Consider the following 16,967-nt stretch of genomic DNA (forward strand, 5'->3'; position numbering starts at 1 on the left):
GCAGAATGCTAGACAGATTTATTGATTTAAAAGGAAAAGTGGATTCCATGTAATAAAATGGAGTCAAAGGTGGGATTAAGGTCTGAACAATGGCTCCATTAAAATGCTTTATTTTGGTCTTTTCTAGAAATGGGAGGAAATATGGGTATAACACAATGACCTTGATGCAGAGGCTCAAAAGACTGTCTATTAAAATAGTATTTTACTTAAACACTTTCAGGATGGGGAGTGCTGTTTATTTTATGCCATATGCTATTGCTCTGACATTTGTTTTGGTAAAAAGCTTCATGTTGGATTTATTATCTAAGCCTCCCAGGCTGATTTGTGCTTTTAGGAGGGAAGCAAAAGGCAACCAGTGAAAGGATTTATAACATGGGATGAATCCTGTGCAGAAACTAAATTTAAACTGAAAACAACCCGCATTTGTGGGATGTTTTTCAGACGACGTTTGCGTGAAAGAGAAATAACGCAAAAATAACCTGAACGCAAAGTCGTCAAAACCAGTTCCTTTTTACTTTCGCTAAATCCCGAAAGAACAAAGCAGCTTTCCATTTTGATTATTTTCGCATTATTTTTCTTTGACGCCAACGCATCTGACAAAGAAAACCTGGATTTTAAAATCCTGTTTCCGCACTAGATTTTACTAATTTGCCCTCTGTGTGATAAACTCCAAAGACAAGTTGGTAATACAAAAGCTCCTGCTCCGAACTCTCAGAGATGCAGGTCGATTGTGTGGGAAACCCTCCTGTTTATGCCATATTTGCTTTATTTACACCAGCAAAACAAGCAAAGAATTGGAACGATATTCTGTCTTCCCCAGAGAACAAACCAGGCCCTTTCCCACCAAGATTGAAGTCCCCCCCAAGCTTCATCCAGATCAAAATTCAACCCTCCTCTTCTCTTGTGGAACCAAACCGAACGCATGACTACATAAGGAAATCTTTTCTTTTCCTAAAAGTAGATGTGGGGTTTGGGGATTTGAATCAAGGCCATGGTACGAAAGAGGAGGGCGCATAATTATTCTCCCAGCATCGTGGCACCGATCCAGATCTTTTCGGCTGGGAGCTCCTCTTAGCCAAAGGGGAAAAGAAAAGAAAACAAATTTGCACCATGATGAGAAGTGATTTTGGCAGCAACATGGGATGCAAGGCTTCAACTTGCCCCCTCCATTTGCAATCCCATTGCACAGACACCTCAACTACTTTTAGGGAAAGAGCTTTATAATAAATCTCATTATAGAAATGAAGATAATCCTACAATTTTCTGCATCCTCATCTCTGGTAGTACCAGCTGAACCTGCAAAAATAAAAATAAGAACATTTTGTAACAGGAAAAAATATGTAAAGATCTCTCTTGTCTAAGTAGCTTAACATGGAGGAATCCTCCTCTTCTTTGGAAACCAGAAGAAGAAGACTGAGTCCTGAGTTTTTCATTTGTTTTAAGCCTTCCCCCTCCCTGCCTTCTTCTTCAGCTGTGAAGGCTTTTAGAGCGGCTTCCATAAAACCCATTAAAATAACAACAGATCATTTTGAAAAAAGCAAAAAGTACATGCAATCTTCACCAAGAGAAGTTGCAATTATGACATTTCATTTTTTCCCCTTTCCTCTTCCTCCTCCTCCTCCTCTTTCCAAGTCAATTGGTTTTAATGGCCTTTGGGAAAGGAGGAGCCATTTGGAAATCAAAATTAGGCAGACGGTGAGAAAATTGCCATCGATCCATGCTTTCCGGGTCTGAAAAGCCGAAGGCAACTGGCCCATGTTCTAAGCACTGACCCAAAGCCCAGCTTCCTCTCCTTCGCCCTTCTCAACTTCTGTTCTTGCCCATAAAAAAGAAAACCCATAGACACCTAAGACCTGTTTCAGCCAATTCATTAACAGTGTCCAATTGACAAGTCTGCTCCAAAAAAAGATTTTCCTCATTTTTACTCCCCTGCACACCTGAGTACCTTTCTCATGTCAATGATCTGTTCCTTGGTGTACAGTTTAATGACTCCGTTTTCATTAAGCCAAGACAATTGGAGCAAGATTTTGGCACCAAGTTGAGCGGAAGGGTTCCGATCCTGTCTACGGGTGCAAAAGCAAAATACTCTGAACTGTATCAGATTATCCCTGGCTTCCCTTACGCATCGGCAGGCGGCCTTTTCTTATTTCTTTTCTTCCTTCTTTCCCCTCTTACTATATTACCAAGGAGCCGTCTGTGCTTGCAGAAGCTAGTGCACACACCTCTTTGGCTGACCATTTTCATCAGTCAGAAAAAAGGCAGGGCTGTCACTGGAGAAGGGGAGGAAAAAGGAAAGAAAAAGAAGGAAGGACGGACAGAAGGAAGGAAGGAAAGTAGTGATTCTGAGAGTAGAAGCCTGGTGCAGACTCTCTCAGCTGTCAACACTGCATCCATCAGAAAACCGAGGCTGTTTCAGAAGTCTGTGCAACGCTGCCAGCTGATTTCTTTCATTCGCCTCGGTCTGTGGATGAGTGCTAAATTCATAGCATCATGGAAAGGATGGAGAAACCGCTTCTGGTATTTGCATTTGTCTTCTTCCTTCAAGGTGAGTGGCTTCTGGCTTGGGGAGAGCACAGGGGAAAGAAAGCAAGGTTATGAAGCGAGGTAGGAAATATTCCTTGCTAATCTTCCTTTTTGAAGTTGGTTCAGGTTAGGGATTTAGTTGCCTGCTGTTCGGATTCATATTGATTTGGGAGTTGTGCTTTTTCTTTTCCTTTTCGCGAAAAATTCTCCTTCCTAAAGCAACCGGCTGATTTAGACTGCTCTTGCTAAGCGGTTCTTGTAATTTCTCACACAAACGGGTGAGGAAACATTTGTGCATGTTTAAATGTTTGAATGTTGCAGTGTGGGCAAAGGCCGGAGGCATTGCTGGAGTAAGTACACCTCATCGCTGCTAAACCTGGAATTGCATCTCCAGGGTGTTTATGATGGAAACGGAAAAGGTAATATAGATGAGGGGGTGGAGGTAAACTCACAAAGAGAGTAAGCCAACAATAAGGGTTAGACCAGAACTATAAATGTAAAGGTCTGCAAGACAGAATTTTAATACTCCAGGAAAGTAGTATGCTTTCTCCTCATTTTTTTAAAAAAAAAGCCGTCATCGAATGATTAAAATATTGATATATAAATTTACACACTATTTCCCTTATTTTGGCCAACAAGAAGAAAATGACTTCCATTTCTTTTCCAAGTGAATTTATGCAATATTTTAAAACCTTGAATTTTTGAAGGTTAAATGCCAGCATTTGTGAAACGCATCTGAAGATAGAATTCATGATATATATTTTTTTGATCATTCCAGTTTGGGTCATGTTTGTTTTCTTCTGCTCTTTCAGATAGGAATATATTGAGCTATATAAGTAGAGAAACTTTATCTGATCAAACTCTGTGTGTGTGTCCCTTCATATTATATGACTCAGAATAGCAAGAGGCTGAAAGGAAACTGCTACAGGTTTTTGAGAAGAGTGAAAACTGGAGCTCAAATGTTAGATGTAGGAACAGAAAAATATTTAAGGTTCTGAAAGCGATAAGTTCCTAGAAACGCAAGCAACCTGCTCTGAAAGTGACCTGCACCAAGATTAATCCACAGGTTTCTGGCACGCTTAAATTTGCACAGATGTGCAAGAAAGCTACACATGTCACTTGGAGAGGTGACTCACCGGAAACACAGAGGGATAAATCCTATTATCTGTCCTAACTTCTTGTTATTGTTGTGTACCTTCCAGTCATTTCCGAATGATAGTGATCCTAAGACAAACCTATCCTAGGGTTTTCTTGGCAAGATTTGTTCAGAGGAGGTTTGCAAAGTCTTTAGCCTTCTTTGCCAAAGAGTGCTGGCACTTCACAAAACTACAACTCCCAGGTTTCTGTAGATTATGTCCACTTATAGCTACATTTGGAGTGCCCTACTTACCACTTTCTTTCTTTCTTGGTTAAACTGATCATTTACTACTGACTTAGGCATATTTTTTCTTCCATTTATATAACCTTGCAGAGCCAACTAATTATTACCTTATTAAACCTTTCTCTGTGCATATATATGTGTGCATATTTCTGTGTATCTCAGCATGTATCTATACTTCTCAGAAAGAGTTTATAGTTTTAGTGACAGAAAATCAGAAGTATTAGCGGTGGAGCCATTATGGGGGAAATAGTGGCCCCAGTGTATTCATTTATTTTTGCAGAAGGGGAGTAATTAACATTGTTTTCTGGCTGAGAGTAACTGTATCTAGGATGAATTTTGATATTAGAGCTTTCTTGAATCAATAATCACCCATTTGATCTTTGTTTATGAAAATTAGCACAGCTAATCATAATGGATGAAGTGTCTTCAGTCAATATAATTATTTTTAATGTGATACGCTATCTCTTGACATATTTTAATAACTTAAAAAAAATAAAGTCAACAACAAGCTTGTAATCCGGAGATGAGGAAATGTCATGCAGATGTTTAACATATTCATAGACTAAATGAAATGGGTCTGAAAAGTCTAGGATACAGCTTGGAAAAATTAAGGGTTGTTTATGATTTGTGGTTGTTGTTATTGGACTGTAGTTTCCATGCTGTCCAACAAGCATGGTTCCTGATTTGACTGGTAGGGGATTCTGGGAACTGTAGTCCAAAAAGTAACTTCCAAACGGTGCTTGTGGGTTACCACACACTGTAAAAGACACATTTAGGCAATTTATCTAGTGCAGTGTATTGCAATGCGATGCAATGCAAGGAGGTTGTTTTTGCTGGCTTTCTGTGTTTTCGTAGCAATGGCTCATTTTTTAAAATACTCTAGTTTTTTTGCTACATTCTCCATTATTAAATTTAGTAAGGACAAAAGGGAATGCTCACCCGCACTACGCAGCCCCATTCTTCCTGATTCACACAGCTTTATTGCTGGCTTATGTTAATTATATAATTGTATCATTGAAACCCACACCACATCGGGTGCGTCGTCGCATCCATTGCCACATGGGCATTAGCAAAAATTAAATTGGCTGCCTCTCTTTCTCTCTCCAATGGAATAATGAGGCCCAAACTACTTTCTCTGGTTTTAATTTGGTGCCTGCCTCCTGTAGAAGAGAAGGGCAGAGAAATTCAATGAGCAAAGGCAGCTGCTGCAGAAGCATAATAGCTAGTTATTGAATTATCCATGATAACTGGAATTGTTGTGGACATGAAGCTTCCCCAAACTCTAATCAACATTTGGGAAAGCAAAGGTGCCACTTTTTCAGCCATCCATGAAACAAAGTTTTTGGATTTTGGAGCATTTTGGATTTTGGAATTCAGGATAAGGTTCATCTATATCTTCTCATCTTGCAGAAATAAAGAAGTTTTGCAGACTTCAGTCTACTTTCTCAGATGCAAAGTAGACTGAAGTCTATGAAAGCTCCTGCTGCCAAATTATTTCTCTCAGTTAGTCTCAAAGGTGCTACTAGAGCTCTTTATACACATTTGGACATTATATTACATTACATAAATGCATCTGAGGAAGTAGACTTTGGTCTATGAAAGCTCATGCTGCCAACTTCTTTCTCTCAGTCTCCAAGGGGCTACAAAATCTCTCTACAGACTACTTCTCCAGACTAACACAGCTATATGTAAATATACCACAGTATACTACAATATACTACAGAATACAGTATACGAAATGTTATCTGAGGAAGTAGACTGAAGTCTAGGAAAGCTCCTGCTGCCACCTTATTTCTTTAAGTTAGTCTCAAAGGTGCTACTCGAGCTCTTTACATACATTTGGGCTTTACATTACATTACATAAATACATCTGAGGAAGTAGACTGAAGTCTATGAAAGCTCATGCTGCCAACTTCTTTCTCTTACTTAGTCTCAATGGGGCTACAAGAACTCTCTACAGACTGATTCTGCAGACTAACATGGCTATATCTTTGAATTCTCACCTTGCTTTTCTTTTGTTTTAAAGTTTGCAACTGTTCTGAAGCTGAGCACCGGCTCTATAATGAATTGTTTGCCAATTACAACAACATCATCCGGCCCGTGGCGAATGTATCCGACCCAGTCATGATCTGGTTCGAGGTCTCCCTCTCACAACTGGTCAAGGTGGTGAGTAGATCCGAGGCCACCTTGTTATTGTTCGGTTCCTGAAATATCAATTTGAATTGGATCGCTGCTACATCATTCCCAACAGGAGAAACCCAAGGAGTTTTGCTGCCTGAAGCACGTCGAGGGGCATAGCATCCAATGCCACTCCAGTTATGTTGACATGGCGGGCATTTGCAGCAAAATTGCAATGATAACAAATCAAATAGCAAAACATGTCATGTTCATTCCAAGGCACCTCAAAGCGTCTGCTGAAGCATCTGCCTCTCTCTACTTAATGGTAGGGTTGGCTTTGATTCTTGAAACCAAAGTTTCTAATATTTGGGCGGTATTGAACTGCGTTAATTCTGCAATGTGGCAGCAGCCCTAGGCCACAGATCTGAGAGCAAAAGGACCCATTTTTCCTGGTTGTTTTCCTGGGTAGGAGGGCTTTTATCTTCTTCTCTTCCCTATCCACTGTATAGTAAAACAGTATCAAACATAGTTATGTTTCTTGCCCCCAGGATGAAGTGAACCAAATTATGGAAACCAATTTATGGCTGAGACACGTAAGTACAATATGGCAATTATATACGTATAATCCCAAAATGAAGATACTCCAGTACTGTGACTTCCCCCATCCACCCAAAACAACATGCACCCTAAATACATTTATTTCTCATACACTTATTTCCTAAAATATTTCTTTGTTTCCAGTATTCTCACAGAGATTAGCCCAACATTTGTATTTTTCCATTTAGGTTATTTCAAAATTCCTAGTCAAAGCTTTAATTCTTTCTTATACCTTCCATCCGCTTTAAATGACAATATTTCAATGTGTCTGTCTCCAGTATAATCTAAGCTTAGGACAGCGCTGCCACCAAACATGAAATCATGAACCAACTGCCGACTGACATTTCCAACATACATTTGAACCAGTTTTGGCTTTCATCTGTGAAATGTTGGAGGGTTGTACAAAATATATGTGCATCCATGTGTATTTTTATATGTATAAATGGGAGTGGGGCAGATATGAAGCAAGGGGCTAGAAAAAAAGAGTAACAAATAACAACAACAGAGTTAATAAAGCTGTAAGAAATAGAATCATATCCTATTTTTAATACCCTTCTGACACCTAGTGGTTGTCTGTCTTGTCTGCATGACAGTACAAAGACTGCAAAGTTCATCGTAAAACGAATATCTCAGGTCCAAAAGTGCACATTGTGTGGATATTACGTTTACTAGGCCAAAACACAAAGTGCCAAAATTAATCGCAATAGCTTTTGAAGCCCTCTATTTGGTTCATAAGGAAAAGATGGAGAAAAAATGTTGCAGAAGAAGGAAAATGATAGTGTTAGAATCACTTACGCCTGATAAAGAAGCTGCTGTTGTTGTGTGCCTTCAAGTTGAATTTATCATGGGGGTTTCTTGGCATGTTTCTTCAGAGGGGGTTTGCCATTGCCCTCCTTTGAGGCTGAGAGAGTGTGACTTGCCCAAGTTCACCCAGTGTGTTCTCATGGCTGAGCCAGGATTTCAACCCATATCTGCAGAGTCATAGTCCAGTGTTCAAACCACTATACCATGCTGGCTCCTGATTGTGGGCTTGAAAAGATTAGTTTCCAGATGTGTAGCACCAAGGGTCCTGTCATACTATACAATTATTGCATGATGATTCCACCTTGGCTGCCATGGCTGCATCCTATGGGATCTTGGAGTTTCTAGTTTAGGGACAGGTATTTAGACTTCTCAGCCACAGAGCAATAATGCCTCTGCAAACTACAGATCCCAGGATTCCACAGGAGGTAGCTATAGCCGATAAAGTGGGCTCATAGTGCTATAATTCTGTAGCAAGAAAAGGGACCCATCTTGGAAAAGTTTGATTTAAACGCTGCTTGGTTTTGTCTCCTTCTTTCTTTGGTTAGATTTGGAATGATTACAAGCTGAAGTGGAATCCAGACAAGTACGGAGGTGTCCAGTTCATCCGCGTGCCATCACAAAAGATCTGGAAACCAGATATTGTATTATATAACAAGTAAGATTGCAAGATCTGTATTGGGTTTTAGTTAAAGTGTGCATGGTGTAGGAGGAGGATGCATCTTTTTCCATCTACCATAAAAATCCATTTACCAACTGAGAACTTTGAGTTAGAACTTTGGTCTGTCTTGCCCAATGTCCTGTCTCTATTCTGTCCTGCAGATGTGTTGGACCTTGGACTACAATTCCCATCATGCATAAGATCTTGGAGAAGTCATGGAAGAGGTTATGCCTCCTCTCACAACCACCATCTCCCTCGAGCAGTGCTTCCCAAACTTTTAAGAGAGCCAAGTTAGATGTGATCTTAATCACATCTACAGTACATATTTTACCCAGTTTTAGAGAGCCAGCACGGTGTAGCAGTCTGAGTGTTGGGGATGCATCTACACTGTAGAAATAATGCAGTTTGGCACTACTTTATGTGTTGTAGCTCATGCTATGGAATCCTGGGATTTGTAGTTTTGCAAGATCCTTAGCCTTCTCTGCCCAAGAGTGCTGCAGCCTAACAAGACCACCAATCCCAAGATTCTATAGGATTGAACCATACAGTTAAAGTGACATCAAACTGAACCATTTCTACAGTGTAGATGCACCCTTGGATAGGCATCTGGGAGACCAGGGTTCAAAATGTCACTCAGCCATCGAAACACACTGGGCAAATCACTCTCTCTCAGCCTTGGAGGAATGCTCTAGTAAATCCCCTCCAAAAAAATCTTGCCAAGAAAAGGCCATGATAGATTCACCTTAGTGTTGCCATTTAATCGAGCAAACCTGAAGGCACATTGCACACACAAAAATGCAAATAACCACTACAGGGCATTCAATGAGAGGGGCTAACCCTTTAGCTTTGTTATGGTGCCAGTGCAAAACCCATCCTTCCAGTTATATGTTTTGAGATTAGTGCCAAAGGAAGCTTCCTTCCTAGGGCTAATAGCTGTTGGCAGAGGCATGATTTTTGTGAAGATCACACAAAATTATCATTGCACTTTGACAGCACTTTAACTGCTATAGTTGCATCCTGCAGAATCCCAGGATTCGTAGTTTGCAGACATTTCTCCCAGACTGTTTTAGTGCCTACCAAACTGTACATTCCAGTCAGTTAAAGTGATCTCATATTGCTGTAACTGTGCAATGTAAAAAAGGTTAGTAAGAGGTTAGTAAGTAAATTTCTCTCCATGGTCTCAGTCCTTCTCCTATCAGCTAGTTAAAATTGAAAAGCCATGCATATGAATCTCATATATGGAGCTGAAGCTGCATCTGGTTTGGTCCCAATGCACACCTCCATCACCCCCCAAAGGTTGCATTTTGGCATTTGTAAGTCTTGCCTGAAAGAGCCAGATTATACTTGGAGTAAAAAAGGAAAGCAATGGCTGGATGGAAGGAAGCCAAAACAGACCCTAGCCATGAATCTTGCAGAGATGACAAGCAAACACTGTGAGCCAGTATTTCAGGTTATCAAAAGCCTTTGTCTACTTCTTGCAGGACACCAGAATTAATTGTTTTAAGAATTACTACTCCAACCCTTACTATCTGGACTGATTCCAGATTTAGTTATGAGGGTCTGCAGTGGTGTGTGCAGTGGCGCCAAATTATTATTTTGCACATATCCTAAATCAATTGGCATCTATTTGACACATCCATTTTACTCATAATTGGTTAGCTTATGGCAGGCTAATTTTGTATGCTGTATAAGTATTACCAAAGATCTTCCAATAGCTAGAAGTGCTTGAGCATTTGATTTTTTTTTTCTGTATAGGATTATCAAAATTCTCTTTTTCCGGCATATGGACCTTGTTTTGTTTTCTTTTGCAAACGGAGGCACTGAAAACCTGCCAACATTAATTTGCAGGCGTGCGCAATCACAAACATATTCCTAGGGATATCCATCGGCAAAAAGGCTAAAATTACAAGTGTAAATCAGCTTAATTTGGCAGATAATGCATGCATTTGCCATTGTTGTTTTGGAAACAAGAGTCCTTTTTTGCGGGCGGGGGGAGCATAGCAGCAGGAAACATTTTGCTTCATGCAGCTGATACAGGTGGCAGTTCTCAAGTACACACAAAATAAACACACACACACAATTGTGTTGGGAAAGATAAATTCAAGGAGAGGGGTTAACAGAACTACAGTTGCTGGGAAATGCCATTCACCCAGCTCCAGTCTCTCAGCATCCTCTGTCCAGATAAATGTTTTTATTTATAGCCTGGGAACACGGTTGCATCTGGCAAATCTGCAAAGGACTATGGTGCAGAGAGATGTCCTTGCTGACCTTCTAATCCCATCTGGCCCTCCCATGTTCTAATTTTCAAGAGTTATGAGCAAGGACAGCCCATATTGGTGCAATATGCAGACATAATGTCAAATTAACCCAAGTATGATTTTTCAATGGTCGTCGGGGAGGAAGATATAGAGTACCTCTGTCCGCAGTGACAATCCTCTGCCACCAAACACTTGTTGCTTACTGATCTGCTCCTGGGACACCCATACATGCACACCATGGCCATTGAGTGGACAGTGAAGGGGCGGCCAGTTAGGAACTCATGTATCAGTAACCAGATGTAGGAAGAAACAGGCGTGCTTCTGGCTTTTCAAAGGAGGCCTGAGCCTTTTTTGCTGATGGACATCCCTAGGAAGAATGTTTGTGATTGTGCACACCTGCACATTAGTGTTGGCTGGTTTTCAGTGCCTCCCTTTTCAAAAGAAAACAAAACAAGGTCAATGTACCAGGAAAAGTGAATTTTGATAACCATATGCAGAATAAACCAAATGTTCAAGTACCTCCAGCTATTGGAAGATCTTTGACACCAAAATCCTGCAGCTGAGTGTTGATACAAAGCCATTGCTTGGCCACCTTACCATCCTACCTGGCCACTAAAAGACCCTATCTCCCCATACAAACTTGCAAACGTCCTGTGATCTACAGGGGAAGGTTTTCTCTTAGTGCTATCACCATCATGGGCTCGCTTGGTGAGGACATGAGAGAGAGCCTTTTTGGTGGCTGCTCCTATCCTCTGGAACTCCCTTCCACAGGAGGTTAGGCTGGCCCTCTCCCTACTTTCCTTTCACAGACAGGTAAAGATGTTTTTTTGTTCAAGCAGGCTTTTAATATGTAATATGTAATTGTCAAGGGGCCTGGGCATTTACATGGGATGAGCCTATGCTATCCTGGCCCACCTGGTGCTCACCCATTAGTCCCTGCATTGGTGTGGGGATGGATGGGTGTTCACCCATCCATCCCTGCAGCAAGCCACGACCAGCACACCACTCCTTACCTTTCTAGCGGACGATCCATCTGAGAAGTCCTCAGTTGTCCCCTCCAATGTGGAAATGGGGTACTTTGCTGCATCCATGTGGCCAGGCACCACCTTTCTGCATCAGATGGGGCAACTGGAGGGCTTCTCAAATGCATCATGTACTGGAAAGGTAAGGAGTGCAGGGGTACTGTCTGGACAGCCTGGTTTTGCAGCAGAATATCTCAGAAACTCTGCAGAAAACCAGGGCTATTTAACACTGGAGTAAGAGCTCTTTACCCAAGGATCAAACCAGATACTCTATTTCGGCCAAAGGGGTTTCAACCTATGTTGTCTGCCCTAGATGATGTGAGGCTGGAGGGAACCCAAGCCATCTGACCCATTCGGACAACCCCAAGGCAGCTTTTATATGAGTTCTGTGTTCTCTTTATGTTTGTGACCCTTTGTCATGTTTAATGTAATTTCATATTGTTTTACTGAGATGATGTTCATTAGTTTTAAATTTTTATTACGTTTTTAGCCAATCTGCCTTGGGTCCCACTCTCGGAGAAAGGCAGCACATAAAATAAATAAGTAAAAAAGGGGCCATGAGGAGGTGCCTCAGCAGAAAATCAGTACATAGAGTACAAAGAGGGAGTATAACTCTGCTCCACCAATGCAATCTAGGATTCCAGCCCATGTTCTGATTTTGAGGGGCTTTCCCTAAGTGTCTATATAGGATTCTCAGTAACCATTGCAACAGACCTGTAAAATAGACTTCTACACACTTACCTTTAGATCTCTTGTGAGTTTACCAGAATTATTTGAAACAGCGTGATGAACTTTGGGGTGTTGTTGTTGTTTCGACAGTGCTGTCGGGGATTTCCAGGTGGACGACAAAACCAAGGCCTTGCTGAATTATACCGGAAATGTCACCTGGATGCCACCCGCTATATTTAAAAGTTCATGCAAAATCGATGTGACCTACTTCCCGTTTGATTACCAGAACTGCACCATGAAGTTTGGATCCTGGTCCTATGACAAAGCGGAGATCGACTTAGTCCTAGTTGGGTCCACGATGAACCTCAAGGACTACTGGGAAAGTGGCGAATGGGCCATCATTAAAGCCCCTGGCTATAAACACGACATCAAGTACAACTGCTGCGAAGCAGTCTATCCCGATATCACCTATTCCCTTTATATCAGGCGGCTGCCCTTGTTTTATACTATCAATATGATTATCCCCTGCCTCCTGATCTCTTTTTTAACTGTGCTGGTGTTTTACCTACCTTCAGATTGTGGCGAGAAAGTGACGCTATGCATCTCGGTCCTTTTATCCTTAACCGTTTTCCTCCTGGTGATCACCGAGACCATTCCTTCGACTTCCTTGGTGATCCCATTGATTGGGGAATATCTCCTCTTTACCATGATCTTTGTCACTCTTTCCATTGTCATCACTGTCTTCGTGCTTAATGTGCACTACAGGACTCCCAGGACGCACACCATGCCCCAGTGGGTCAAAGCTGTTTTCCTAAACTTTCTCCCTAGGGTCATGTTTATGACCAGGCCTACTAGCGATGATGAAGAAGAGGAGGAGGAGAGTCAGAAGCCCAAGTCGCCTTACAATACCGAGCTCTCCCACTTGAACTGCCTCAGTGCCTCTGAATCCAGTTGCGGTAAAGATGGCGTCCTGTGTCAAGATTTGACATGCGACTGTTGCCAGCATCAACATATTAAATATGTCAAGTTGAACAGCAACCTGACCCAGAGCTCCAGTTCAGAATCAATGGATGCTCTGCTTTCCACTTCGGTGATATCGCCAGAAATGAGAGATGCGATCGAGAGCGTCAAGTACATTGCGGAAAACATGAAGTTGCAGAACGAAGCAAAAGAGGTACGGACATGATTTATGAGTTATGGGCATCTTAGGATTGCCATGTCAGAAGTGGCTTGAAGGCACACAATTATAGAAGGTCAGTACCAGAAACTATAGCACAGGCCTGAGATTCATGCATCCCTTCAGATATCAATTCTAGCAGCTCCAGCCAGTATTGCCAATAGTGACAATGCTGGGAGTTCTAGTCCATCACAATCTGGGGAGCCACTCAATTCCCATCTCATTAAAGAAATATTTAGCTGTGATTAGCCTGTTTTTGCCTTCAAAGGTACAGATCCAGATTTAGACTCACTTAGGACTGTCCCTGTGAAACCTATCAGCCATTTAATTGCAGCCCCATTGGTTTTGATGGGTATAAGTTAGTATTTTCTGAACAATTTAAATTGCTGGCTTATTAATGTGCTGCTTTGAGTACCAGGGAACAGAGACTGCCGCTTATAGGTTTCTGGAATCATAAGAGCAGTTAGTGGGAAAGTTTAACTTCATCCTTAGACAGTACGCTACTAAGCATAGCTGTTAACACTGTTTTTAGGTGTACAAAATGTGGATTACATTCAGTCTGTTGCAACTGCACAAATTCTCAGTAAACCTGATATATGGATTATTTATCCAAGTATAACAAGAAACACTTTTCACATACTGAACAATCTGTCCCTTCAGCAAAAGCCATCACACAACTGACAAACTGTGTTATGCTATAGGCAATATGAATTGCTTAAAGTTTTTCTTTCCTCTATGGCAGGCTTATAAAATCCAGTTACACCTGAACTGATATAAATGTCTACTTTTGTTTTCCAGACTCAAGATGACTGGAAATACGTGGCCATGGTAATTGACCGTATTTTCCTTTGGGTATTTATTCTGGTGTGCATTCTGGGGACAGCAGGATTATTTTTGCAACCGTTGATGATTGGCGACGAAGTGTAAACAGTGATACCCTGTAAAATGCAATTTGTCGTTTGCTGTTCAAACACTGTGTACGTTCTCTCTTTATGTTAAAGTACTTATTTCTGTGTCTTTGTATAATGAAATAAGGGTACCTGAGGACTGAATAGGCTAGGTACATGAACGTGAACCCAGCTGACAGTGTTACACACATTATTCCAAAGTATATTGTACACGACTGAAGAAGTTAACCTTTTTAGGAAGACTGCAAGAGTTTTTTCACTTACTTTCTAGAACTAAGTATAATAGTTGGTGTGTTTAAAAGATTTGTAATGAGTGGCTGTTACTAAGCCTCAGACTAGTACAAATTTACATTTTCGTCTATCGTGCCAACCCAAACACAGATGTTGTCGTATTACAGCAAAACAAAGCTGTGCCAGCAATTCCAATATCATAATATTAGGATCTTGTTATATGTCACTACACTGTCCATAGTTTAGAAAAATATACAAAAGAGTTATTAAGGTAGGTAGGAGTTGGTCAAGTAGACACTTGAAAGGCTTTCCAGCCACCATAGACCTGAACTGTAGCAGACAGAGTTAAGTTTCCAGAAGCTGGTATATGGTAGCAGATGATGCAGATGGGTTTGCACTTGCTAGCGTACAAGGCAAAGTTTGATCATTTCCACATTTCAGGGCAGTTTTAACAACGTCAACCAGAATATGTGGAATCACAAGGTATTCTCCCCCAAGTCACTACTACGGCCTGTAGAAAAGTAGGTCTTTTGATATGCTGGATTATTGACTTCCTTGGAGTATTTCTCACCAAGTTTTGCTAATACAGGAATGCTGCAAAGCAGTGCTTCTTAAGTAATCTCTTGTGGGGAACTGGTTGCCTTTCCTCCAATGTGTCAGGGCCCAACACAATATTTGTGCACAACGGCTACAACTGTTTTACTTCCCTGGAAACTCACCGTGGATCAATAACCAGCATCTCACAGACCAGCAATGGTCCATGACCATCACATTCAACTGCACTCTATAGAAAGAACACAAGGAACAAACACGCCAATTATTTATTTAGTAATTTTGTTACTGAAAAAAACCAAAACAAAACAGGTGGTGAATTTGCAGGTTTGGTTTAAAAATCCCATCTTGCCACTGTTATCTGCTTGTCAGCCCAATCCTATGGATCAGAGGTGAGGAAGGATCCCAATGAAATGGAAGACGTATACATACATTTTAACTACAGCATTTCAATAAATATGGGGAGTGACATATTTCTCAATCTTAAGTTTAGTATTATCTAATTCTGTGTTGAGTCTTTCCGCCAAGAGTAACATTAAATCTAAGGAACACTTGTTAAGAATAGTTGCCCATTTAGTCTTAAAATCAGTATCATTTGCAAATAAGCCTGGACTTTTTTGTATCCTAAGTCCTCTAGGAATACGTGCTGTTTTGCAGTATTCAGCTAAAGGAGAGGCATTCTAATATATTGTTTTTTAAGAAGTTCAAAATCTTGCCAATTGAGTGACACATTTCAGCACCGGAGACTAAGTGCTTGCCTACAGGACACATGATGCATTGCCCTATCAGCACCAAATTCTGAATAAATTGAATTTAAAAACTCATTTTTCTCCAAGGTTTCCAGGAAATGTCAATGTTTCCTGTATGTAAAACAAGGGATCCAACATGGATAGAGGGGAGGAAGATGCAAGACAGATCACTGCCTGGAAGGTGCTACCATTTACCGATATCTGGGCCAGTTCCCTTCCCGAAACGATGGTTACAAATATTTTTTCCCCTCCTTGGCTATTGCTGCCAGAAAAACCTTTCTGTAAATATAATTCTGAGCGGGGAACTGGCCTGGACATCGGCAAATGGACATTGCCTGCCAGTCAGCCATCTGTTTTGGTTCTGGAAGCAGTGGTGATGGGATCTGATGAAAGAAAGGCAGTGGCAGGATCCATAGAGACACAACTGCTGTGAGGAAAACAGGTGCCAGGTTCTCCAGGGCAGGTAAGAGACGTGGAGTCCATCCAGACTTTCCTCCCAAGTGTAGACAGCAGCGTTCTGCCTTTCGGGGGGGAAATACGATTAAGTAAAAATGAGAAAACAATGCAACCAGTTTTGGAGAGGTTTGTTCAAAATTGTCAACTACTGTATTATTTATCCAGAATTCTTAACTATAGTATACTTCATACAGAAAATAAACCAATTTGTTGTTGTTAATGTCTGTGCATTTTCTTGAGCCTGAATGTGACAAAAACTGTCAAATAACATGTGAAGTCGAAGGCTTTCATGGCCAGCATCCATAGTTTTTTGGTGGGGTTTTTTGGGCTATGTGGCCATGTTCTAGAAGAGTCTATTCCTGACGTTTCGCCAGCATTTGTGGACGTCATTTTTCTCTGAAGATGCTGGCGAAACGTCAGGAATAAACTCTTCTAGAACATGGCCACATAGCCCAAAAAAACCCCACCAAAAACTATGTCAAATAACACTTGGGTTAAACAAACCCTGAGGGGCACGGCATGAGGATGAATTAAAAATCACTAGGATAGCTAGCAGTTGCAGACACTGAAATTAAAAGTAGTTAAAAGAAATGAGATCTAACTTTCACCAGCTCTCATGTAGATCATTTTGACTACTGATACAAAGAGTATGAATAACTGCATTATGGGTGACAGCAAAGCCCAACTCTTAAGAGCTTGCAGAAAACCTGCAACCCAGAGTAGACAAAATGAGAGGTAGTAGTAGAGGAGAAAGTGAGGATAAACAGGAATTCAGTATGCATTCATTTCTATCTACTTGGGCTTACTTCCAGTTAGAAATGTTGACTATGTAGTTTTCCCAAAGGCTTCAAGGAGGAGGTAAGT

The 16,967-nt window shown here is 41.1% G+C and overlaps 1 protein-coding gene across 4 annotated transcripts; it reads left to right on the forward strand.

Moving 5' to 3' along the window:
- The first annotated feature begins 2,430 nt into the window (after positions 1 to 2,430).
- Positions 2,431 to 16,356, forward strand: CHRNA3 (cholinergic receptor nicotinic alpha 3 subunit). Of its 4 annotated transcripts, none has more exons than XM_042476568.1 (6): positions 2,431 to 2,545; positions 5,931 to 6,070; positions 6,571 to 6,615; positions 7,969 to 8,078; positions 12,181 to 13,204; positions 14,006 to 16,356. In XM_042476568.1, exons 1-6 carry the CDS (start codon positions 2,491 to 2,493, stop codon positions 14,132 to 14,134), a joined length of 1,503 nt encoding a protein of 500 aa, XP_042332502.1. In that variant the 5' UTR covers positions 2,431 to 2,490; the 3' UTR covers positions 14,135 to 16,356. The 4 variants fall into 4 exon arrangements, with proteins under 4 accessions (XP_042332502.1, XP_042332505.1, XP_042332504.1 ...); XM_042476571.1 differs by lacking the exon at positions 2,431 to 2,545 and adding an exon at positions 2,835 to 2,873; XM_042476570.1 differs by lacking the exon at positions 2,431 to 2,545 and adding an exon at positions 2,879 to 2,942.
- The last annotated feature ends 611 nt before the right edge of the window (positions 16,357 to 16,967 follow it).

The sequence above is a fragment of the Sceloporus undulatus genome, chromosome 6 (assembly GCF_019175285.1).
Source record: "Sceloporus undulatus isolate JIND9_A2432 ecotype Alabama chromosome 6, SceUnd_v1.1, whole genome shotgun sequence".
Taxonomy (NCBI): domain Eukaryota; kingdom Metazoa; phylum Chordata; class Lepidosauria; order Squamata; family Phrynosomatidae; genus Sceloporus; species Sceloporus undulatus.

Coding starts and splice junctions, on each gene's coding strand:
- CHRNA3 (XM_042476568.1), top strand. CDS start 2,491: ATGGAAAGGATGGAGAAACCGCTTCTGGTATTTGCATTTGTCTTCTTC. Junction 6,071..6,570: donor TCTCACAACTGGTCAAGGTG/GTGAGTAGATCC, acceptor TCTTGCCCCCAG/GATGAAGTGAACCAAATTAT. Junction 6,616..7,968: donor CCAATTTATGGCTGAGACAC/GTAAGTACAATA, acceptor TTCTTTGGTTAG/ATTTGGAATGATTACAAGCT.